Below are 24391 nucleotides of genomic sequence, written 5' to 3' on the forward strand. Positions count from 1 at the left end.
GCAGCGGTTAGTGATGGCAGACAATGATTTCAATCGCACTGAACTGGATAAAATCTGGCAGATCCCTGCTGGACAAAGACACCACCTACAATACTGAGGCAAAACTGATGATGATGAAATAAATGAAATGAAATGATGGTTGTTATTGTGAGCATCACTAGGCATTCATAGGTGGTGTCCAAAACTGGCCTCACATGGCCTGTTTCCGACTCTCAAAATCGATTTCGCCACAGGGCTACAGGCAAAAGCATGGCCTTTAAGATCAGCGTATCTTACAACAGGTGCTGCCGTTGCTGCACAGATTTGGACGTCTCCTATACCAGCTAATCAATTTACTACACTGACCCAAGCCACTTCACGTCCGATCCGAAGCTTCTCAGGCGGCTCAAGATTCAAAATGGCGTCCTCCCCGACTCATAGCGCTGGTCCGTCATGGCAAATTTTGTCCGGAAAATGTAACTTCTGGCTTTATGTTGTCCGGAAAAAAAAAAAAAAAAAAAAAATAGGTCGCGAAAATGCATTAGCTCTATGGGAACCCCGATGGTGCATTTATGAAGTCTGAAATATCCATCAAGTCCGGATTTTTGGAGTCCGAAAAATCAGTCTGCTACTGTAGTCTCCTAGCATTGCATAACAAGAATGCAGCAAGCTATCAGTGACTTAGGTACACAGAAATCAATATATACATGCAGACCCGAGTGATGCTGAGCTGAGCATGTCCCCTCTCTTCTCTCACATGCCACCATGCCACCCAAAGTTGGAGGCTTGAAATACCCTCGCTATTCAAGGCGTACTATATCAGCCTAGTCATTGATCGTCATGTCACTCCCAGTCCACTAAAGACGTGGCACAGCATGCGCGCCGGTTTGGAGCATGTATGTGACATGGTGATGGAATTTAGGTCAATTCCAGCAAGTTCAATAATGTCCGAGCATCTATTCTCACATGCTGTTGGTGTGGCCATTCAAAGAAGGTGTCAGTTTTGCCCAAACATCCTAGCCAATTGACATTCCTTTGCTCTGTAGAGAAGAGCATTTCGTTTAAAATTCTAAACCAGTCATTTGTTTTCCCCTGTTCGTTTTGCAATTTCTTGCTTATTTCAGTTGGACTTCACCTTTCACTTTTGCCATTTCTCTTATTTTTTATTTAACTGTATTGTAGAGAGATTCATTAGTGTCTTGCATATTATTTAATACATTACAAGTGCCATTTATTTTATAACATATGTTCTTTATCTTCTCAAAAGCCATTAGTGCCAATGATATTTAGTATTTAACAAGTTAAAGATTATCCTTTATCAACTGTTTATACACTCGGCTGTTTATAACTCTGTGTTACCATATTGCCATTGGCATTCCAAAATGGCCGCCTCGTATGCCCTTCAAGCCTAGCAGCTGTAGCTCCCTCTACGTGCTGTAACATGTGTGCTTAGGTTAGTCCACCATCCCATCGTCCCGTTTTCCACGTTTTATCTATCAGCATGGAGGTGTCGACTGCAGGACATGCCCAATTCATCACAATGCTGCAATTAAAAGGAAAGTGATCACATGTGCGGAGGCAGATGAAAATCAGGCCACCATCACAGGCGCTTGTAGTTCCCAAAACTTGCGTGCGGAACTGGCGCAGACAGAAGAAACTTTCTACTCTGGCAACGGAACGCAGCTCCTATCTAGAAAGCGATCCACAGTGGAGACAGTCTCACATCTACGCATACCGCGCGATGTTCTGGTCGCTTACTTCGCGTTGAAGAGGCCGCTGTCATATGTAAGAGGCATGCGGTGCAAAAAGAAAGGAAGAGGACGATGTGCGGAGATCGGTCCGAACGGCACGAGCCCTCGAGGGACGTGACCCAAGCTGTAATCAGGAGAGAAGCGGCGCTGACCTGGCATTATCAACGTGGCTTTGGGCCAAGAAGGTCATGGTGTAAGCATCGCACTGACGACGGGAGCCACGGAGGTTCGGTCAAGTCTGTGATGCTGACGGGACTGGGTGTGGCCGTCGACCTCGGCGACGTTCGAGCGAGGCTCCTTGGAGCTGCTGCAGCCTCTCACGACAGTGCCAGGCACTCCAGGAAGGATCCCCCTCCAGAGGCAAACCAGCACGTATGATAGTTCCCGGGGCATCTCGTCGGCACTCGAAGAAGTAGCGGCAGAACCCAGAGTTAGAGCTAACCAGCAAGGCCGGAGTGCCAAGTCACCGACGGAGTTCGGGACAGTGGCATCAGAGACGGACAAGTGGACTAGCCAACATCAAGGCAGCAACTGCTACGGTGTTGGCGATTACGGAGATCTGACACGCATCCAACTCGGAGGATACAAACGACGTCAAAAGTCTGTAAGAATGATCCTTTCTGTTAGTGTGCAGCCATAGGCTGGGGTTGCCAGACTTTCGGGTAGAAGGCGCTAAGGACTGACGTAGCCGGCAATTGGGACGTGTTTAGTGGCTATTAAGTCGGTAGCCTAAGTGCTAGTACTTCTTTGTGTTTTGGTTTGCATGAGTTTTACTTTGAGTTTGGGTTAATTAAAGTCTGTTTGCTGTGCTGCTCTGCGTCTCCCGACTCCATCTCTCCCAACACCCACACATCCCCGAGATCAGTGACACGCGACAGCCGCACAAAGGTCAATTTGCTCGCTCCTGCTACCGCACTTCCTTATTCCAGCATTTTGATCAAAAGTTTCTGTGATCAGTGCTGGCAATGAAGGTTCATTTGCAATGCATGATGTTACCGGTGAAAAGAAAGTGCGCTGCTATAGATTTGAAAACAAGGTGCTGCTAACCGATGAGGCGATCGTCACAAACATGCTTGCATTAGTATAGCAACAGTGGCAGTGACGGCGACAACGGCAGAAATGCCGCGATAGGGCAGTCTGCCTAAATGTCTTCACAGGAGGAGCTACGGCTGACGCAGTCTCCCCGGGGCTTCGTTTTCCTGAGGTACCTTCTGCTGCACAACGTGGAGCACCTGGATGTCTTGGAGAAGGATGTCAGCAAGCTTCGCATAAAGCAAGCCAAAGTGACAGACATGGAGTTTTCTCGTGCCAGCCAGTGAGAAGTACAGTCGCCGACCGATTTTCCGGACTCCAAAAATTCGGACATGCCCGATTATTCGGTCAGCTTCGCGGCACCGCCATTCTCCCCATAGACCATTATGTATAACAACTGCCGAAAGTTCGGACACCTTGCAACCTCTCATCTGATTTTTCGGACACTCCTTTAGCTAACTCAGTCGAGAGCACCATGCACCGACTCTGACCGGTGCATGGTTCGACTTGCTGAACGCCATTTTTGTTTTGAACGGAGCTTCCTTGCTGCCCCACGAAGTGGCGCTACTAGAAATCCCCGTTCATCATCATCGTTTCTGCCTGGTTAGATAGAGCGGCTCTGCAGCAGTTCCGGTTTCAGCTTATTAAGCCATGTCAAGACAATCCAGCAGCTGATTTGTTTCCTCGCGCAAGACGCTGCGAGCAGGCCGCGTTTTTCGTTTGTGCGACTGGTGTCGGCACGGTGGTGTTTGCTTTGTGTGCTGTGTCGAGGTTTCGGTGATCCAACGCGGCATACATAAACATCGCGTCAAGGGTCTAATGGCGCTGACAGTGCCCGCGCAGACTGCGCTGGGGAATGCCGGCAAGCGGGTGCCGGGAGGCCTAAGATTTGTCGCCTTCCGATGTGCTCCCTACTGACGCGGAAAATTTTCTGCCGAGACCTGCGCAGTGGTGGCATTGCGATTCCGGACACCGTCTCATTTGACAGTTTCATAGGTGCTGACACTGCTGTATTGACATGCGCAGAACTCGACGACGGCAAGATCATTCGTTAGGTTTCTGCTGCACCGCCGGACGATGACTCCGAGTCGGAAGATGACGCACCATGTGCTACGCTGCCGTCGCATGCGGAGCGTGTACAAGCAGTGACTGTGCTTTCAGCCGCTAATAGTGACCGTACGACCCTCTCCGAGATTCAGGCTTATCTGATTGCGCGTAAACGGAACAGCGTGCAACGGCGTATTCACGATTTCTTCCAACGCTACTGCCGAGCCCGAATAAGTGCGTGGAAATAAAGGATTTCATCTTTTTTTTTTTAATCTGCTTTTTCGGACACCTGTTTATTCGGACATTTTCGCAGTTCCCGTGAGGTCCGAATAAACGGTCGGCGACTGTATGCGGCAGGGTGTTTCTAGCAATCTCACGCCAGCGTTTCTGCTAGATTTCTCATGCTGAGAGGCTGCCACGGCAACTTTCTTGCATTTTTCTAAGAGGCCCTTTTGAGGCCACCAAAGCGATGCATCGGCAGAGTTCACGTGTCACTTGTCGCCCATGACCCCGATTTGCAACTATAGCAGTGCCATTTTTGAAAGCCGACAGCCGACAAGTGAGATCGTAGCATGCAGGGAGCAGAGTTAAACAGTTAAACGAGTCAACAGAATCAGCAGCCGGATGGAGGACGGTGGTGGGGAGGGGCACTGGCCTCCCATACATTATACTATGGCTTTTTCACAACAGTTCTGCCATCCCCCACTTTGATTCTTTTAATGCTTTCTTTCAGTTTATTTCTAAAGAAATAAACTGAAACTGAAACTCAGTTATAACAATGGAATTTTTGTGGCATTTGAATATTGTTATAACTGGCTTCAACTGCATTATGATTATTCATTATCCGAACTCTTTTAAGTTCTGCCAGATTACTTCAACCTGCACTTTGCCTGATGGGTCATGCAAAATTGATATCTTTTCATACTAGAATTAAAGAAAGGACTTTAAATATGGTGACTTTCTGCACTTTTTAAGTAAGAACAAATTAAATGGTGGTCAATATTAGCGAACCAATTTCGTTTTCTTTTGCAGCAGAGACAGGAAGCAATAGCTGCAGGTATTTGGCATTAACAAGCAGAGAGAACTTGCCTGCCCTGGTCGTGGGGGGCTCCTGACCGGCAGGGGTCCCCCCGGGCCACGTCGCCCGCGCATGTCACCCTCATTCATCCCAGACTCTGGACGGGGTGGTCTTTCGGGCTCAGCCTCTGGATCACCCTTGCCATGCGGGGGCAGCTCTCCTTCAGGCATGTCCCGCTTGAGGTCCTTACGTTCCGAGTCAAACGGCGGTTGCTGACGTGGAGGGCCCTGCTGGGGCTCAAAATCCTGCAGGAAGGTTGCGGCACGGTCACCAGACAGCAGACGCTTGCCACAACAGACGGAACTCCTTATTAAAAGCTCATGTTTTCAAAACGAAATTTGTTCAGCTGCTTTGCAGAAACAAGTATTTTAACAACTTAAAGAGCCCCTCACCAAGTTAGGGCATTGCAAATAGACAAGTGTGGCACGTAGGTCAAGCGGTGGCGATCGAGTCTGCAAAGCATCAAGGGTCTGGTCTGGAGGGCACAAAAACAGCTAAAATTTCAAATGGAAGCCCTCGTGCCCTTCCTCTCGAGAGAGCACCGCTAGATTCCAGAGACTGTAGGTCACATGCAATAGTGCCTCCACAAAGACGTACTGCTTGCAACGTTACCAAATAGGGCACATAAGCATAACAAATCCTCCAATCCAGAATGTGCATTACCACCGCAGGAACTGCACAGCAACAAGAGGAAGAGAAGGAGAAAAAGAAGAGAGGCGGGGCTCACGACATAAATATACCACTGTCCTTTGGCTTCCGTATGGGAGAAGGCAGGGAAGGTGCTAGTCAAAGCAGAAGAGTGTATGACGACAGTAAAGCATGCCTCCAGGCAGCATGAGAATATGACATTCTAATTTCCCTTATATTCTCTAACACAGCAATTTTAGAAATGCTTCCAATAAAGCACTCACCACATGGCACTATACAAGATTCTGGGTGTAACCGAAGTTTCAATAGGGCCTGGTAAGGGTCCCTTTAAGGCACTATGACACTTGGTACTATTTTTTTCTAGGGTGCCACGTATTAACTTTCATTTAACTTGCCGTGGTTGCTTAGTGGCTGTGGTCGCAGGATCGCATCCCAGCCCCGGCAACCACATTTTGACGGGGGTGAAATGCAAAAACACCCATGTACTGAGATTTAGGTGCACATTACAGAACTCCAGGTGGCCCACATTTCTGTAGTCGTCCCCTATGGCGCGCCTCATAATCAAATCATGGTTTTGGCACGTAAGACCTTGTAATTTATTTATCTTTATTTGTCTTTAACTTTAATTTAGCACACAAAAAAATAAAAATAAATGACAAGTAATAAGTTCCACATCAGTACTGCTTAAACACGGTCAGCAGAGCAGGCAACTGGATCTCCATTCCAATATGATCACTGGCCAGTGGGAAAAATGCCAATTGGACTCCAATGAGGCACTGCACTGGACGCCATGTCATGCAAAAATAAAGGTTCCCGAAAAGTCATCAACTGTGAGCACAGCCGCACAAGATGCACGTTGGCCATCAACTAATGCTTTTACTTCCCAGTTCAGTGGTCGTAAATAAAAAACGAATGCAAGCTTCGAGAAAGCCAGAAAAATGCACCCTTAGAATGAGGAGCATACTGCTCCAGATGACTGATGTTTCGTGTAGTGCTAATAGTAGATTTTGAGTTCGAAGCGAATTCAAAGAAAATAATGACTCTGCACGAATAATTTCAAATCAAATATTGAATAGTTGCCATTCAAAAATCTGGGCTGTAAAGTGGCATGCAAGATAATTATTGGACATGTGCAATTAAATGGACTAATTTGTGAGAATCAGACCACAATTAATTCGTGGTATGACTAACTTATTGAAACACGGGCTTCATTTTTAGAGGGAAGTTTGAGAAATACTTCCAAACTGGATGTTTCCAGCTGTCGTTCGTGTCCATCTTGCTGACCAATCAAGCTTCCGCTATTTTGATAATGGTGATCTCATTCACTCATCTTATCACTTTCTTTCAGAACATTATAGCTTAAATTTTTGGATCAGTGTTTATAAGTTTTCTCGCAAATACAAATTTCTAAGAAATTATAAAGGTTATGAGAAATTTTAATGGTATTTATTTTTTACAAAACTTGTTTTCCTAACTTAGTGTCTGGACATGACAGTGGTGAGAAAAGAGTGCGGGCAACCAAGGTGCCAAAATGGGCAACGATGGCACCGGCATATACCGGCGTATCTGGAGCTCGTTGCTCAGTTTCTTTTGCACGTTGTTCAGGGAAGTTGATGAAATTATTACATTTAATATATTTGCAAGCTCTCACCATAATATTTATGCAGTTCTGCCGAACGTGTGAGTCTATTTTTATTTTAAAAATCAAGCCTTACTGATTGCAGTCAACATCCAATTTTTTTTTACTCCCTAGGGGCCGTGAAAACGTCTGAAAAATAGGGCAGATCGAGAAAACGAATGCATGCCTTTTACTGTCCTAAAGGGCTCAAATCACCACAGACACATCCGAAATAGCTCTGAAGGCCTGCCAGTACACTTATTAGGCGCATCGGTGCTAGTACTGCAATAGGACACAGCAGGTGCAGGCATGTATAATTAAGGGATACATACTGTGTCCTGTGACGATTGATTCTTCCCAATCTTGGTACGCTTCACCGCAATACTGCACGTATACTTCAGCGCGTAACACTGCTGTATTGAGGCGAAGCTGAAATTCAGCAACCAGTATTATGCAACACGTCATGCTTTCCAAGCTTCACAGCCTTTGGCTAGGATTACAGAGGCATAGCCAGCGCCATTGCTAACTGCGGTGAATTGTTTTAATGAAGAGCATGGCACCAAACAGCAAGAAGCTTGGTAGGGAACATCGAAATGGCCTAGCATTGCAGCGGTGGTGTCTTCGGCTGCCAGCGGATTGGCGTGCGAGAGAGCCTGTTAGAGGCGGCAAGATTATCAAACTGGCGACGGTGGTGGCTTCAATCAATGCAGTTTCATGGCAATAAGTCCGGAAAATTGGACAGCAATGGATTTTTGTGTTTGAAAGTTCAGGCGCTTTTATACATTGAATCTATGGGGTATCGCGGTGCCGCGATACCGGGCCTGCTCTATGGCCCTACCCATAGCTTTTCACTATCCCGCGTGTTTGTTCACTTTTCGGAAGGGCTTTTCAACATTTTGGAGAGTTTTACAGTGCACACAACACTCATGGGGGGGGGGGGCGGGGGGAGTCGATAGTTGATGGAAGTGCCGCTGTTCCATTCGCAGCGGCACACCTTCAGAACAGCGACGCTTGCGGGGAGTATTGGTAGTTCATGGAAGAGCAGACACCGCTCACGTGTTTCTCTTTCCCTGTAGCTCTTAGCTTTATCTAGCTCTTAGTCTGACCAACGGCATTGGTCTGATGCGTTCCATTTGACTGCCTGCTACATGCTACTTCCGTGCTTCCTCAGTCATCATGAGTGCTCCAGGTCCACTAATCATTCGGCACCCGTTCACAGCAACGTTCAAGAGGGCTGCCATCCTTTACGCCGTAGAAACAAATCACTGCGCAACGAGCCGCAAGTTCAATGTTTCTGAACGGGTGGTGTGAGAGTGGCAACTGCAGCGAAGCGAAATTTTCACCTGTGACGGCAAGTGAGGAATTTCCCATGTGCCAAAGTCTGGACGCTTTCCAGAGCTGTAGTCCAAGCTTACGGTGCATGTCGCTGAAACGCACGGTCGATCCCTACCAGTGAAGTGCGACATTATGAAACAAGCTTGGATCCTCGCCTTTTAAGGACCTGCTCCGCCATGAGTACGAGTGGCTGGCGGCAGAAGACCGCGAACTCACGCCAACTAGACCTGTCAAAAGAGCCTCCCTGACGGCTGCGTGTGGTTGGGTGCATTCGGCGTGGGCTGCTGTTCCACAAGATGCCGTGGTGCGGTTGTTAGCCAAATGTGGAATTTCACTGGACGACGACGTGCTGCGGGACCATAGCAGCGCTGACGATGGAAGCACTAGTTAAGACGAGTAGTCCAGTGACCATGTAAGCTACTAATAAATTTTCTTTATTGAATGCGCCCTCTGGTATGTTCTTTTTCCCCTGTCGCATGCGATATGGGGGGAGGGGAGTCAACTTACATTGGAGTCAACTTACAGTCGTGTAAATATGGTACCAACACAACATGGCACAGCTGTGTTTCCTGCCTACTGCATCCCGGCGCACACTTTGACAGCTTTTTTGCCCCTTAAGCTTTTCATGCAGAAGGATGCTTGAAATAACTTTTGTACAACATTATTATAGTTCTTGCTAGATTTACTAGCCATACAGACTCTAAATGTATTACTTGGACTGAATGAAAACTTCATTAAATCTAAGCAGCGTCACAAAATTACTTAGTTGAAAAATTACACGGTTTTCAATGTAACTAAGATGGAGTAATGAAAATATTTCATTACATCATGAATTTTGTTAAATCAAGGTTTACAGTATTTGCATATGCCAAGTACTCGCACACCCCTATTGAATGGAGGTATACACATACATTCAGAAGGTAGTGCACTGCTTTAAAGTACCTTTCAAAGCTTCCATCCAGTTGCCTCTCAGTAACACTAACAATAAGTGACACACTCATAAAGCGACAAGAAATCTGTCCGGATGACGCGAGCCTTATCTAGGCTGGTGGCAACAACAATGTTGCTAAAATAAAAGGCGCACTTACATGTGGTGGCTCCCCGTTGGGGCGTCCACCAACTATGACATCGTCTTCATCTTCTCGTGGACCCCTCCAACGCTTCTCCGGGGGAGGGCCACCACTCCATTCGGAGCTCCTGTCATCAGGAGGGCCAGGCCTGCGGTTATCAAGAGGACCAGGCCTGCGGTTGTCATGAGGTCCAGGCCTACAGTCGTCAAAAAGGCCAGGTCTCCTGTCGTCAGGAGGGCCTGGCCTCCGGTCGTCGGGCGGTCCAGGCCTGCGTTCGTCGGGAGGTCCAGGCCTGCGATCGTCGGGAGGTCCAGACCTGCGGTCGTCGGGAGGTCCAGGCCTGCGGTCATCGGGAGGTCCAGGCCTGCGGTCATCAGGAGGTCCAGGCCTGCGGTCATCGAGAGGTCCAGGCCTCCGGTCATCAAGTGGTCCAGGCCTCCGGTCGTCGGGAGGTCCAGGCCTTCGGTCATCTGGAGGGCCAGGCCTCCAGTCATCAGGAGGACCAGGTCTTCGGTCATCAGGAGGGCCACCGCCCCATTGATTGGGAGGAGGGGGGCGCTGGCCAGGAAAGAACCCACCACGGCCTCTGGGTACTCCCCTGCCCCCACCTCGCTGGTTGGGGTTCTGCCACACGTACGGTGATGGGTGCCGCATCCCACCGAACTCTGGTTTGTCTGGAGGGCCTCCAAACTTGCCCGGGGGAGGAGGCCCAAAGTCATGGTGATGGGGTGTTTCAAATTGCTCATGGCCACCTTCATACTCGTCACCTTCAGGACCAAAGTCTGGCTCACCTCCAAAGGGTTCTTCGGGAGGGCCCCCACTACCACCAAATGGGCGACCACGCCCCCCACGTCCTGGAGGTCCACCCCGTGGAGGCCTTCCACGTGGCCCATCTCGTCCTCTGAAGGGCCTGCCTCCCCCAAAGCCACCACCATCACCATCACCATCAGCCCCTTCAGGCTGGCCTCCAGGGAAGTGCTGTTGCTGTTGCTGTGGGGACAGGGGGGGGCGGTAGGGTCCAAAGTCAGATGGTCCTCGTGGTCCACCACGTCCTCCTCGTGGCCCACCCCTCGGGCCACCTCTGGGGCTCATGCCTCCCCGTGGACCCATGCCTCCTTGCGGCCCCATACCACCCTGGGGAGCCATGCCTCCTCGTGGCCCCATACCGCCTTGCGGCCCCATGCCACCTTGTGGCCCCATACCACCCTGGGGACCCATGCCCCCGTGTGGTGGGCCCATGCCTCCCTGCAGGGGCATGCCCCCTCGTGGGCCCATTCCTCCTCGCGGGCCCATGCCCATGCCCCCCCTAGGACCCATGCCTCGATGCATAGGTCCCATGCCTGAGGGAGGGCCTTGCTCTTGCTGGGACGGAGGGGGACCCTGGTGTTGCATCATGCCCGGCATGCCCTGAGGAGCCATGCCCTGTGGCATCATGCCCGCACCCATCATTCCTTGGGACATCATGCCCTGTGGTCCCATCCCCTGTGCCATCATTCCCTGCGGTGGCATGCCTTGTGGGGTCATGCCCTGGTGTGGCATTCCCTGGGGAGTCATACCCTGTGGGGCCATTCCATGTGGCGCCATGCCCTGGTGTCCCATGGCCTGCGGCATCATGCCCTGGGGAACCATTGCCTGTGGCATCATGCCTTGTGGAGCCATGCCTTGTGGCATCATGGCTGCAGCTTGGGGCACCATAGCTGCCTGATGAGGCATCATTGCTGCTGCAGCTTGGGGCACCAGCGCCTGCTGTTGCATGAGGGCTTGCTGATGCTGTTGTTGCTGGGCTAACACTTGTTGCTGAGCAAGGGCCTGCTGATGGGCCAACATTTGCTGCTGTTGCTGCTGCTGTTGCTGCTGCTGCTGCTGCTGTTGCTGCTGCTGCAATGGGGCAGCTGGAGTACCGCCTGCTGCAGGAGCACTGGTGGCTGGAGGTGCCTGACCTGCTGGCTGACCCGTTGCTGCACCTGTGTGTAAAATACTCTTGAGTTAAGATTGCCAACAAACAGAGCAGCACACAAATGATATGCCTTTCAGGTGCTGCATGAAAAATGGTACCCCAAGACAGCGCCTCAAAAGTGAATTACATGAAAAGTAAGGCTTCGAAATCATGTTACGGACGTCTGATTGGATCTATGCTGTAAAGGTTGATTAACAAATTCAAAGTGTGCTAGAGAAAGCAGATGGAACATAGGCATCTGGGCGCTAGTAAGTGGTTAGGTTTAAAGATGCTGTAGTTTTCTTTCATTCTTTTTTACTATAACAACCTACAGTAAAACCTCATTAATTCGAACTCGGAAAGAAAGCACCGCTGTTCTATTCGCGGCGGCACCCTCAGTACGGCAGCACTTGTGGGGAGTATCGGTAGTTCACGGAAGAGCAGACGCCACTCGCGAGTTTCTCTTTGCCTGTTGCGCTTAGCTATTTCTATAGTTTGACGAAAGGCACTGGTTTGACGCGTTCCACTGGACTGCTGGCTACGTGCTACTTCTATGATTCCTCAGTCATCACGAGTGCTCCAGGCCCATTACTCATTCGGCACTCGTTCACAGCAGCGTTCAAGACGGCTGCCATCCTTTACGCCGAATAAACAAATCACTGCGCAGCGGGCCGCAAGTTCAATGTTTCTGAACGGGTGGTGCAAGAGTGGCGACTGCAGCAAAGTGAAATTTTCACCTGTGACGGCTAGTGAGGAATTTCCCACGTGCCGAAGTCTGGACACTTTGCAGAGCTGTAGGCTAAGCTTGCGGCGTACGTCGCTGAAATGCGCAATCGGTCCCTGCCAGTGAAGTGCGACATGGTCATGAAACAAGCCCGGATCTTCGCCTTTTAAGGGCCTGCTCTGCTGTTAGTACGAGTGGCTAGCAGCAGAAGACCGCGAAATTACACCAACCAGACCTGTCAAAAGAGCCTCCCTGACGGCTGCATGTGGTTGGGTGCATTCAGCGTAGGCTGCTGTTCCACAAGATGTCGCGGTGCGGTCATTTGCCAAATGTGAAATTTCGCGGGACGACGACGCACTATGGGACCATAGCAACGATGACGATGGCAGCATTAGTGAAGATGAGTAGTCCAGTGACCATGTCAGCTACTAATAAATTTTCGTTATCGAATGCGCCCTCAAGTATGCTCTCCTTTTTTTTTTCCTGTCATGCGATATGGGGGGGGGGGGGGGGTCAACTTACATTCGAGTCGCCTTACAATAGTGTAAATACGGTACTTCAAGTGACCGTTTTTCAGGCGGAATAAAGGTGCAGTGTTGATACAGCCACATTGCGTACGTTTATTTCTCATTTTTCGTCCATTTTTTATAATTCGAAAACCCGGTTCATTCGATGATTTTTCGCAGTCCGACGGACTTCGAATTAACGAGGTTCTACTGTACATTAGGCAGGTTCCTTAAGTGGCTAGGCACACTCTAAATGCATAACAAAGTGCATGGACGAAATTGACCATTGTTTTTTCATACTCGAGGTATCCTTAGGACTTGAGTAAGCATCTCTGTACAAAACAGAATGCCCTGAATTTGAATTCTTTATCCGTCCTGCTCCTTTGTGTGTTCGATGATGCTGAAGATACAAAGAGTTAAAACTTAATTTTTAAGACATAATTAATTTAGATTCCCCAATAAGTGTTTACTAATACTAACTACAAATGGCTTTGTGTGCAGGAGCCAGTGCAGGTTAATTTTGACCAGCTAGGGTTACAAGTCCCAAGGCAACCATATTCTGCATTCCACCCCCTATGCATAGGAGTCACCTCTGTGGCTGAGATCCTAAATCACAAGTACTCAGCAGAAGAGCACAGCTAAGTGCACTGTTCTGTAACATGGACACACTGCGCTGCAGAAAGACAGGATGGACAAAGTGTCATACAGTGTTTCTCTGGCACGAGACAGCAAACACAGGGGTTTTTTTTCATGCTTACTGTCAACTACTGCACAAGCACCACTCCACTCCCCACTTTCCCCTCTCCCCAGACTTGGGAATAATATATGGATTGTTGGGGAAGGGGCCCTAATTCAGATTTACCTCAAAATTCAAGATGGCAGCCAAAAGGCCTTCAATCTGAAAAAACAACTGCAAACTGTAATTAAAGGGACACTAAAGGCTAACGTGGGCTGCTAAAATACCATTCCATAAACCTCGCAGTGCTTGTTTAGTGCCAAGAAAAGGCTTAGTTTATTAGAAAATTGCATTTAAAGGGTCTGCCATATGCTTAGTGCAATTCAAATCACCCGTCCCCTTGTGGAAAGTGGTGTTGGTGCATACGGCATCACCACCTTTTACTGCCATTGGTGAGTAAATAGGTGCCAGACAGGTGGTGCTACATTTTTCTGTGGAAATCTCAAAGATGTGGACATGGTGAAATCAAGCCAAGACAGAGCAATGGATTCATCGCTGCCGCTGCTCTTGGTCAAGTGGCATGGACTGTTCGGGAATTCCGTGACATCACATGGACGTGACATCTGTTAATTGCAGTTAGTGCAAGTTTCTTTTGTCTTACAGTGCAATACAATTCTTTTTATTACGAGTGGTTGCGTGCTATTGACAGTATTATAATGAGGAGGGCCTTCATAAATGGGCTAGTACTTAAATGTTACGGGGGAGTCTCTAGCCATGTCCTGCATTTAGAGTCGCTGACTGATTTTTTGGATTGCAAAAATTCGGACATGCTCGTTCATTCGGTCTGCTTCGCTGCACCGCCATTCTCCCCAAAGACCATAATGTATAACAACTGCCAAAAGTTCAGACACCTTCCAACCTCTCGTCTGATTTTTCGGACACTCCTTGAGCCAACTCAATCGAAAGCACCATGCACCGACTCTGACCGGTGCATGGTTCGACTTGCTGAACGCCATTTTTGTTTTGAACAGAGCCTCCTTGCTGCCCCACGAAGTGGAGCTACTGCAAATCCTCGGTCATCATCATCGTTTCTGCCTGGTTCGTGGCTAAAGCAGTTCCGGTCTCAGCTTAGTAAGCCATGTCAAGACAATCCAGCAACTGATTTGTTCGTTTCTTCGTGCATGACGCTGCGAGTAGGCCAAGTTTTTCGTTTGTGCGACTGGTATCGGCGTGATGGCGTGGTGATGTTTGCTTTGTGTGCTGTGTCGAGGTTGCGGTGATGCAACGTGGCATAAGGAAGCATAGCGCCAAGTGTCTAATGGCACCGACAGTGCCCACGCAGACTGTGCTGGGGAATGCCGGCAAGCGGGTGCCGGGAACCTAGGATTTGTCGCCTTCCGACGTGCATGCTACTGACGCCAAAAGTGTTCTGCTGAGACCTGTGCAGTGGTTCCGGAAGCTGTCTCATTTGACAGTTTCACAGGTGCTCACGCTGCTGTACTGACATGCGCAGAACTCGATGATGGCGAGATCAATCGTCAGGTTCCTGCTGCACTGCCGGACGATGACTCCGAATCGGAAGATGACGCACCATGTGCTACGCTGCCGTCGCATGGAGAGTGTGCACAAGCAGTGACTGTGCTTTCAGCCGCCTATAGTGACCGCACGACCCTCTCCGAGATTCAGGCTTATCTGAATGCGCGTAAACGGAGCAGCGTGCAACGGCGCATTCACGATTTCTTCAAGCCTACTGCCGAGTCCGAATAAGAGCGTGGAAATAAAGGATTTCTTTCTTTTTTTCTTAATCTGCTTTTTCGGACACCTGTTTATTCAGACACTTCCGCAGTCCCCGTGAGGTCCGAATAACCGGTCAGCGATACCTCAATTTCCTCACTACTAAAGCAATAATATTGCCGCTTCGAACGTTCTCGAGCACTAATCTATTACTTTAGCTTGATTTAAAGAGCTTGATTTGAGAGAATGCCTTTCAACCACAGTGGAAGCCATCAAAACACTCCTCAGCATGCGAACCAAAAAACAAAAACATGTGGCTTGCATTACCAAGTTCCAGCAAGAACCATACAGCACGCCGTATACAGAAGCTTCAAGCGTATTGTTGATGCCACAATCTTCAAACAGAGTACAACAGCCTCTTCTGTAATAGCGGCTACTACGACGGCAGCATGCCCTCATATTCAAGGCCGAGGGCATACTGCCACCGCTGCTTACAGAGCCTTCCGGTGTCCTCTCTTTGAGCATCCAAATATACCGTATTTATTCGAATCTAGGCCAACAGCGTTTCTTTTCTTTTTTTTTTTCAAATAATTATATACCAAACTCCAGGGTCGGCTTAGATTTGAGGATCTTAAAAGATGCTCTATTTTTTAACTGATATTGATGAATATGGTGCATAGCTAGTGTCATCGAGAAAAGTCAGTGTCGCAGCTGCTACTAGTCGTAGAAGTAGCGAACTAAAGTATACGAGTGATGTCCCCATTTTGAGCTGTGTCGTATCGGCATGAGGTGCGGTGTTATCATAATGGCACCAAAAAGGCAATGCCACTAAGCTGCCACTTTGAAACGAAAAGTTGTGCTAGCCGCATGGGCATCATCAAACGTTCAAGCCAGGTGGGACTTTGGCATCAAAGAAGAAAATGTCTGGCGTTGGAGGGGGCAACGGGTGATGCTCTTTGTGTACATTGGCTGCGACGAGAAGATGACAGTGATAAGGAAGATAGCGACGTAGAATGAGCTTGGCACGCGCATATTCAATGAATGCTGCTTTCTTTTTGTGAATGCTGTCCTGTTACTGTTTGGCCTACATTTGAGGCAAGTTGTTTTTTTTTCTTCTAATAATTACAATTACAATAATTTAATTACAAGCGGCTGCTTGCAACCGCGCCTATAAAATATTGCACCACACAGGAAAAGTGACCGCCAAAGTGGAGCTGCATCACGTTCCATATAAAGTACAAGTGCGACAAAATCCTATGCCGCCCCGCGCACTGTGTGCTTCAGGTGCAAGTGAAAGTGCACGAGGGGGTGACAATAAAGATGGTGGCTTCACAAGTGCCGCTTTCCAGCACGAACAAAGGGAAAGAGGGGAAGAGGAGCGAGCTCACGGTAACACGATCAAGTGTGCGCGAGGGAGTTGGGGCGCAGAGTGGGGGGTAACTAGGTGAACGTCTCAGCCATTGCTGCATATGGCTGTAAGCGCAGCTGAGCACATATGCAGATGCGCACCATGCTTAAGAGGTAATCTGCTGCATGTGCAAAGACTGGGCGTGCTGAGACAGCGTGGCATGTTAGCTTACCACACATTTAGTATTGGAAATTGCATAATCTCAAGTGTCCGTGACCCGTTGGAGTCAGAGGCAGACGATGCATTTGCTCCCCACTGCCGGCGCTTTTCCTGATAGCGTCGTCCCAATGCGGGTAACGCTATCAGCCACGGGGGCAGAATGCATGCGAAAGTGTGGCTGGCTTGGCTTAATTCGTACCGCTGAGAAGATATCGTCGAGGTGTGTGGCAGGAAACTGTATCATTCGTCGCCAACTCGAAATTGATCAAAATGAATTTTTTTCATTAATATTTGCTTTGTTAGCTTGCTTGATAATTCAGAAAATTCTGTGACCCCTTTCCATGCAATAAAAATTTATCGGTGACTGTACATATTTGCACAAACGGTCGAATTTGAATCAAACGAAATTTCAATATAATGAAGCAAATTGCCGATTTTACAGACTTCGTTATATCGAGGTTTAACTGTATTAAGCACGAGACACATGGTGCAATTTTGCGTCCTATCCATCGTACGACCATTTGTATTGGCAGTCGCACTCAACAGGTGCTCAAAAGATTCCACTGCGCATGCGACCAACTTGCTGGATATTGTCGCACGACTGCCGCGTCAGTCGGACGGCTGCAGCCAATGACAGCTTCGCTAGCGTGTGCATCATGGCCCCTTGGCAGACTCTGCAGAGCGAGGCCAGCAACAAGGCCCTCGCCACTCCAATCGTCCCGGAGCTTTTTTTTTTCTCCCTCATCGAGACACTGGTCTTTTTCACTGCTGACGGTGGCACTTAAATTGCAACAATTTGTTTCTGACATGAAATAACTTATGAAATAAAGTGACGCCATAACTGTTTAAGGCTATTAGCGCAGCTCAGGACGAGCAAAAAAGGAAAGAGGTAGGGGTAATCAAAGGGAGCGGAAAACAGTTGGTGAAGAGAGGCATTGCTAACCTTTGCCTTAATAATGCTCTGAAAAAGTCGTGCCACCATAGTGTTTCGTCTAGCTTTGCCTCTCAGTGCGAACGGCTTTCGCAGGCTGGTTATCCCGTGTCCCTACAAGTGTCAATAGCAGAACGAATTCTTAGACAGTGTAGAAAAGACAACCAGCACGCAGATAATCCTGTAACTACTCGGGGTAGGACTAGCGTCATCCCTTATATTCACACCGTCTCACATCATCTTAAGAAAATCGCCCAGCGAGCGAATGTTCGTGTAGTATTTTCTGCCCCCAATAAGCTCATGAGGATTTGCAAACTCACTAATCCGAATAAGGTAGCTCCTCTTTCCTGCGACAAGAACCACAAAAATAAGTTTGTTAATTGCGCACATTGTGTTGTTTATTCTTTTCCACTCAAGTGCGGAAAACGTTACGTAGGTCAAACTGGCCGATGCCTGAATGACAGGCTGCGCGAGCATGGTTACAATGCCAAGAATTGTATTACAGCTGGGGGGTTTCTCGCGCAGCACTGCAAAACGTGCGGTTGCGAACCTATCTTAGAGGAATGCGTCATTCTTGGTCGCAGTCGTAATCAGCTCACAAGAGAAATCATCGAAGCAAAGGCTATCATTGGTCTGGGCCATGCATGTGTAAGCTCACCCTCATTATCATTTTCAAGAAATGAATTGGCGTATCTCCAACTGCAGCCACAGGCTGTATGAATGTGTTGCCACTTGGTTGCTATCAGTTTTCTTGCTTGGTTTTCTTTGTTGATGTCACATGGTTTGCGAATGTATAAGTAGTCTTGTGTCACGAAATAAACCTCAGTTGGAAGTTAGCGCTCACCCTGTTTTCCGCTCCCTTTGATTACCCCTACCTCTTTCCTTTTTTGCTCGTCCTGAGCTGCGCTAATAGCCTTAAACAGTTATGACATACCAACTCGCCCAAACTGCCACGCTTTTGACGTCATAAGTGTGCATGCTATAAGATGTTACTCATAGTAAATCGCTGGCGTGGTTTCAGCTCAAAAGTGCTCAGCGCAGATGGCGCAGCAATCATTAATGCGAAGCAGCTCGCCCGACTGGCCCGTCTTTTCATCGCTACCAACAGCGTCTGGAAAATTAATTGTATTTTCACTGAAGAGCAACATAAATGTTCAGACGTAGACAGTGCTCACGAATATGGGCACTTCATTACGAACTGCAGACAGAGGGCAAGAGCTGCCGGCCTCGGATCCGATGGCGAGCTAGGCCTATACTGTCTTCCAGCGATCGCACGTTAGACTTGCTTGCTCGTTCACTTCCGCCAGCATTGATAACATCAAACGTATTGCAATTTAAGCGCAATACAATTGTGTACACGTTGTGCTGACCAATATAGATACCAGCTGCATACGGTCGTATCGCAAGCGCCACCGGTGTCGGGATTCAACAGTCCAGCGAGCTAGGCCTTGCGGCTCTTAGCCATCGGCGGCGATCAATAGAGCCGGCACTGCCAATGCAGCATTGTGGAAAATTGTGAAAACAGTCTACGCTGCTTGCATAAACGTGTTTATATAGGCATCGTTTGTTTAAAACAAGAGAGCTGTGCAAATACGTTTGTTTTCACTTTTTTTGCGAAGTTATGCAGTATTCCGAGCATCCACGCAGGGGCGCCGGTTTGGGGCGGGGCTGCGTGCCACTCACTCATTAATACCACGTGTCCCAAATCGTCGTATGCAGCAAGTCAGACACAAAGCACTGTACGAAGGATCACACACATAATTGCACCATGCGTCTCGAGCTTTATAGCAAAATATGCGGTAGAAATCGAGAAAACAGCATTTTCCTAATGTGCCGTCATCAAAAACTGCAAGGAAATCCAGCTTCAGAATGTGCCATCGTACCACAGATCACGCAGCTTTCTGTTGCATGGAGGAGGGGGTGTAACGTGATTGCGCTAGCCTCAGCAAGCCAAAAGTCGTCACCTTGCGTTCTGAGTTACGCGCACCATATTGTAGCATTATGCGGTGCGACATTGTTATGCTGTTGAGACGCACCTGTTGAGTTCTCGCCAGTCTGCTGAGAGGCCATGAGCACTTTGAGCAGAACGACAACGTCGACTGGCACAGTCTGCCTTAACAATAGGCCGGCACAGCCTTAAATATGTACAGAGTCCTCGGCTCGCCAGTCCATCCTTGAGCACAAGAAGGGACAAATTTTTTTTCCATGGTAAAGTAGTCGCTGTGGGCCCAGGATGCTCGCTTAATCGCCTGCAAATGTTTGCGGGGGCAAAAGGCGTCACTGTTTCCCAGAAGATATCACCAAACGGGACGAATTGTCAAAAGGGTGGCTTGGTTGTCTGCACACGTTTGCAGAGCAAAAGATTTCCTGAGACACGATGAGACACGACTAGTTATCCTTGAGGTGGTCCTTGGAATGCTGGGCACAATGAAAGTTACCAGACAGCCTTGGTGCCTGTCTGCTGGTTAAGAAGCGAGCTGCGTCTATGTACCGTATTTACTCGCATTATCATCACACTTCTTGGTAAAAAAAATCGACGCAAATTCAGAAGTGCGATCGTTACGTGGGTTAAATTTCCCATGAAAAGAAAAATTTTTTTTTTTCATCCCACATTTGCTGCGGCATGACAAGCAGGCGGCTGTCGCTGTCAGTACAGGACACCAAAAAAATGAAGTAGTTTAATGACTGGAAAATGTAGAGAGGTCGGCCGGAAAATGGAGCATCTAGCCTGCTACTCTACGTAAGGGAAGGGGAATAGGGGAAGAAAAAGGGTCCCAATGGGGTTTGATAATGGGAAGAACGAAGTGAAGGACACATTGCATAAATGTTATCACAAGCATGAGTCAAACAAAAATGGCGGCCGGAGGAGCAAGTCGAACGCGCCAAACGCGATTTTTTTTTTCTTCTCGTGAGTACATTACCCGCATTGAAACAGTTTCTTCTGTATCAGTAATGAATATTATCGTTATGTCAGCAAGTTTGCAACAATAACGTAGCCATGTCTACTTTGAGGGGACAGAAATAGAGATGGATGCGCTTAGCTGCCAGTGACATAGAAATACGTGGTGGGCACGCTGCGGAAACTGCAGCATTTGTTTTCACTGCTATCCTAATACGGCACGTTTCCACTGAGGGTGAGCGAATATGTTAGCTGCATTACAAGCGCCGGCGTATCAATAGGGTACACTTCTAATGTAACAGTGTAAACTTGGCCACTATCTTTGAAGATTGCGATTTATTGCGTGCCCACGAGTGCAGAGGAGAAGAATCAAAGGGCGCCCTTTATGTTGCTGTTGTTGACCAAAACCATTATGAAGCCTACAAATAATAAAGCCGAGGCAAATTTCGTTGTACAGTAAAACCTCGTTAAACTGTACCCGCTTAAACAGTAGTTTCGTTTTAAAAGTAGTAAAGTCAGCGTAGTAGTAATAAGTAAGTAAGTAGTAAAGTCAGCGGCCATTGAACATAATGCGCTTTGTATTCGCATAAATCGTACCAGCTTATTGAGTATGCATCGGTTAAAAAGTAGCGTTACCACTTTTCATCGAGCAAACACAGCGGTACTTCATCTCCATCGGGTGGCCCGGCAGAACAACAAGCCTCAGAGATCGGAACAACGGCCTCCAAGCGCCCTGTGCATTTGTGCATAAAGCAACATCAACATCATTTTGACACCATGCCAGAGAGCGTTGCGGCGGCGTGCTAGCGAGGACTCGCATCGTGCTGAGGCTCGGATAAAAGGCGCCGGGTGCTCAGCATAGAACAAAAATTAGACATCGTCCGTGCTATCAAACGTTACACGAAGAAGTTGGCGCTGGCACGCGACAGCGATCTGCTGTTGACTACAGTGTGTGGCATTTGGAATGCGAAGAAGTTGCTCGGCAGCGCTGCTGCGACCACAAAGAGATGTTGGCTACGACGTTCGACTTTTTGCCATCGTTGCCTCTGTTGTTGCCGAAGTGTCGACTAGCGTCAGTGATGAGGACGACACGGAAAGCGACAGCACTGGCGATTCAGGCCCGACAGTGGCAGAAGCTGCACGTTACGTCAGCCTCATGAATACAATCGCCGCAACGAGAACAGGGGCACGTTAACGTAACTCTATTCCAAACGAAAAGTATTCAAACTCCGGCACCGAGACGAAAAAGGTGCCCCGGGACTTCTGCAACACTACTGCGCGCGTGCACAGAGAATACGTAACGCCAATGAGGAATCTGCCATGTGAGTGTTTGCCGAGAAGAGGGGGCTGGCTGAAAAGCTGGCACGCAGCTTCAGTAAGTTTGAGGCTGCTGTCGTCGTGCTAGGCTGCCGCAGTATCAAACGAAAATAACACTTTTGTCGAGCGAAGTGAATAAATACTGCACGTTTTTTTCCCCTTTCATCGCACTCTCTCAGAGTTCTGTTTTTGACAGGTAAGTGGGTGATCTCATGCTATTTCGGTTAAACAGTACTACCGTTTAGTACGTACTTTTTCTGAACTCCGGCCAACTACTGTTTAACGAGGTTCCACTGTAGCTTTCTTTTTCCATGGAAGTGTGGAAAGTGATGAAAGGAATGAAATGGGGCATCTGCTTAATGTTGGGTGCATGCAGACCACTTGGTATGTCTTAAAGAGTCATTCGCATAGCAGTCGACAGATGGTAAGTGCGATCATCATTAACCAGACTTGGCACACGACATAGCGCTGCGACAAGTGCAGGGTGCCATCATTACACGGGAAAGAAAAAAAAATCGAATTTTGAGGACAAAATTCAGGGGTGCGATAATCACGCGAGTGCGATCATTAGACAGTTTTAGTATAGCGTACACTATTCCATTGCGTACGCTAAAAAATAGCGGGTCGTCACTGCGCATGCGCTGAGCGCTAAACGAAATAGTGGGTATAGCGGGCGTACGCAACGCAAACGAGTTAGTGTTAGCGTTTTTGCGTGGTTTGCGGAGTTTGCGGGAAACATGGCGGCGGTCCCAGCTGCCCGCTTCGAATTGAATTTGGCGTTGCTTTTGTAAAATGCGCTTCGCTCGTAGCAAATGACTGTGTAAACGGCTTTCGCTTAGTCTCAGGCCGTTTCGACGACGGAGTATTATGGATAACTTCATGGTGTTTTGGAGATCGCTTCTCGTTTCGAACGAATCGAAGCCTAACGAAAGAAACATTCAAGATGTCAGCGCCACCTATCGCTACAGGCGCAAAATAGCCGCAACGACGGCATATGGCCTCAGAGATCCGAAGATATCGTCGGCCAACTAAAATTGTAGAAAACCTGCGCTGCTTAGCGTACGCTATATTATAGCGTATAGCGTACGCTATAGTTGCGTACGCTAAACTAAAACTGTCTATTATACGTGTAAATACGGTAATGTGTGTTGGTGCGATGTGTTACCTAACACAACACAGACTCGGCTGCTTCACATGCTTGAACCTTCACCAACTTCGATATGTGTTTGTCACGCCCTACCATGTACAACTATTCCGAATTTCCTGCAGCAGATGAAATCAAAGCAAGCCAACTAGAGTCTAGGGCTTGCTTAGCACGTGACTAAGGCCTATTTCTCCTTTATATTTTTTATGACTAGGCTTCAAGATTGTCACGTAACACTCCCGCCTAATGTTTTGCCTCCTCCATGTTCCATTGACACAGTGCCACCACCATTATATCACCATAAACAGACGAGATGAAAGCTTAAGATAGTCGCCGCATCGTACTTCTGTACACAAAAGCAAAAGTAGAAACAATTGCGGAAAGAGAAAACTAGCATTACAGTCTTGAGACCTTGAGATTAACATCTCAAGATCAGCCTCGTTATCTCAAATTTCTTTAGTTGCTCCGTCCTAGCTGCTGTCCTAGCTGCTGCCCAATCGTGATCGGGACACGATTTTCGCAAGACAAGAGGCTCCGTTAACTTTTCTTTGCAGCGGCAAAGCTATTTCGCATCATTGTGCTACTGATGAGGGCAAAGGTAGTTTCTGTCAATGGGCGCTGTAGATAAGAAAAGCCTGGAATGCCAAGATATCCATGGAAGTGAACATCGCTGAGCGCAGATAACCTTTGCTGATAACATCGCTGACCTTCTCAGATCACATTGCAAAGAGTTTGAAAAAGGCCAACAGGCTGCATGATATTGCTAAAGAATGCCAAGGATTGCAGTGAACTGTAAAGAAAATGTGGCCTCAGTGGTAAAGGACTGCTGTCCTGACAGGTTTTAGGCACTCTAAGGCTTTCTTGCAATGATTCTGACAAAAAAAAAAAAGAGAGAGCGAGAGAGAACTGGGCAAAGTTTTCTCAGCTGTTAATTTTCAGGTAGTTGCTGTCACTCGTCCCTCGCCATGTCACAAATAATGAAGGCAGAATCGTTCTGATTATTTACATATAAGTATTGAAGCATTCAGGAGTGCTATAGAGCTGTCCATTTTTGTCTGCATGCCATAACTATTTTTATAATTTGTGTTGCCTGCTTTGCGGCTGTAAACCCTTGTATGACAAAACACAAGTGGTGTCAAGGAACCTGAATCAAGTGACTAGAGAGATTATCGAAGCGTTAAAAATGACTAGAAGCTATAATTCTGTAAGTTGCCCATCTGTTTCGCTGTCATCGCGGTAGCGGCCGGTGGTGGATAATTACAGTCGAATCCCGGCACAACGAAGTCCACTTCAACGAAATTTTTTTTATTCCCCGTCAATGTCCCAATGTCCCACTGCAAGTGCTCCCCAACCTCAGCTCGATGCAGGGATCACACACACAGCGCCCGTACGCCACAGT

At 48.1% G+C, this 24391-nt stretch overlaps 1 protein-coding gene across 2 annotated transcripts in view; it reads right to left on the reverse strand.

Annotated features, from left to right (window-relative positions):
* LOC142564391 (uncharacterized) overlaps positions 1-24391 on the reverse strand; it is a 77551-nt gene that overhangs the window by 38529 nt on the left and 14631 nt on the right. For both annotated transcript variants that reach the window (XM_075675380.1, XM_075675378.1), the window contains exons 4-5: positions 9577-11522; positions 4899-5132 (exon numbers count right to left, since the gene is read on the reverse strand). In XM_075675380.1, coding sequence (XP_075531495.1) covers positions 4899-5132; positions 9577-11522 — 2180 coding nt within the window. The remainder of the gene's footprint in view (positions 1-4898; positions 5133-9576; positions 11523-24391) is intronic.

This window comes from Dermacentor variabilis, chromosome 11 (assembly GCF_050947875.1).
Source record: "Dermacentor variabilis isolate Ectoservices chromosome 11, ASM5094787v1, whole genome shotgun sequence".
Classification (NCBI taxonomy): Eukaryota; Metazoa; Arthropoda; class Arachnida; order Ixodida; family Ixodidae; genus Dermacentor; species Dermacentor variabilis.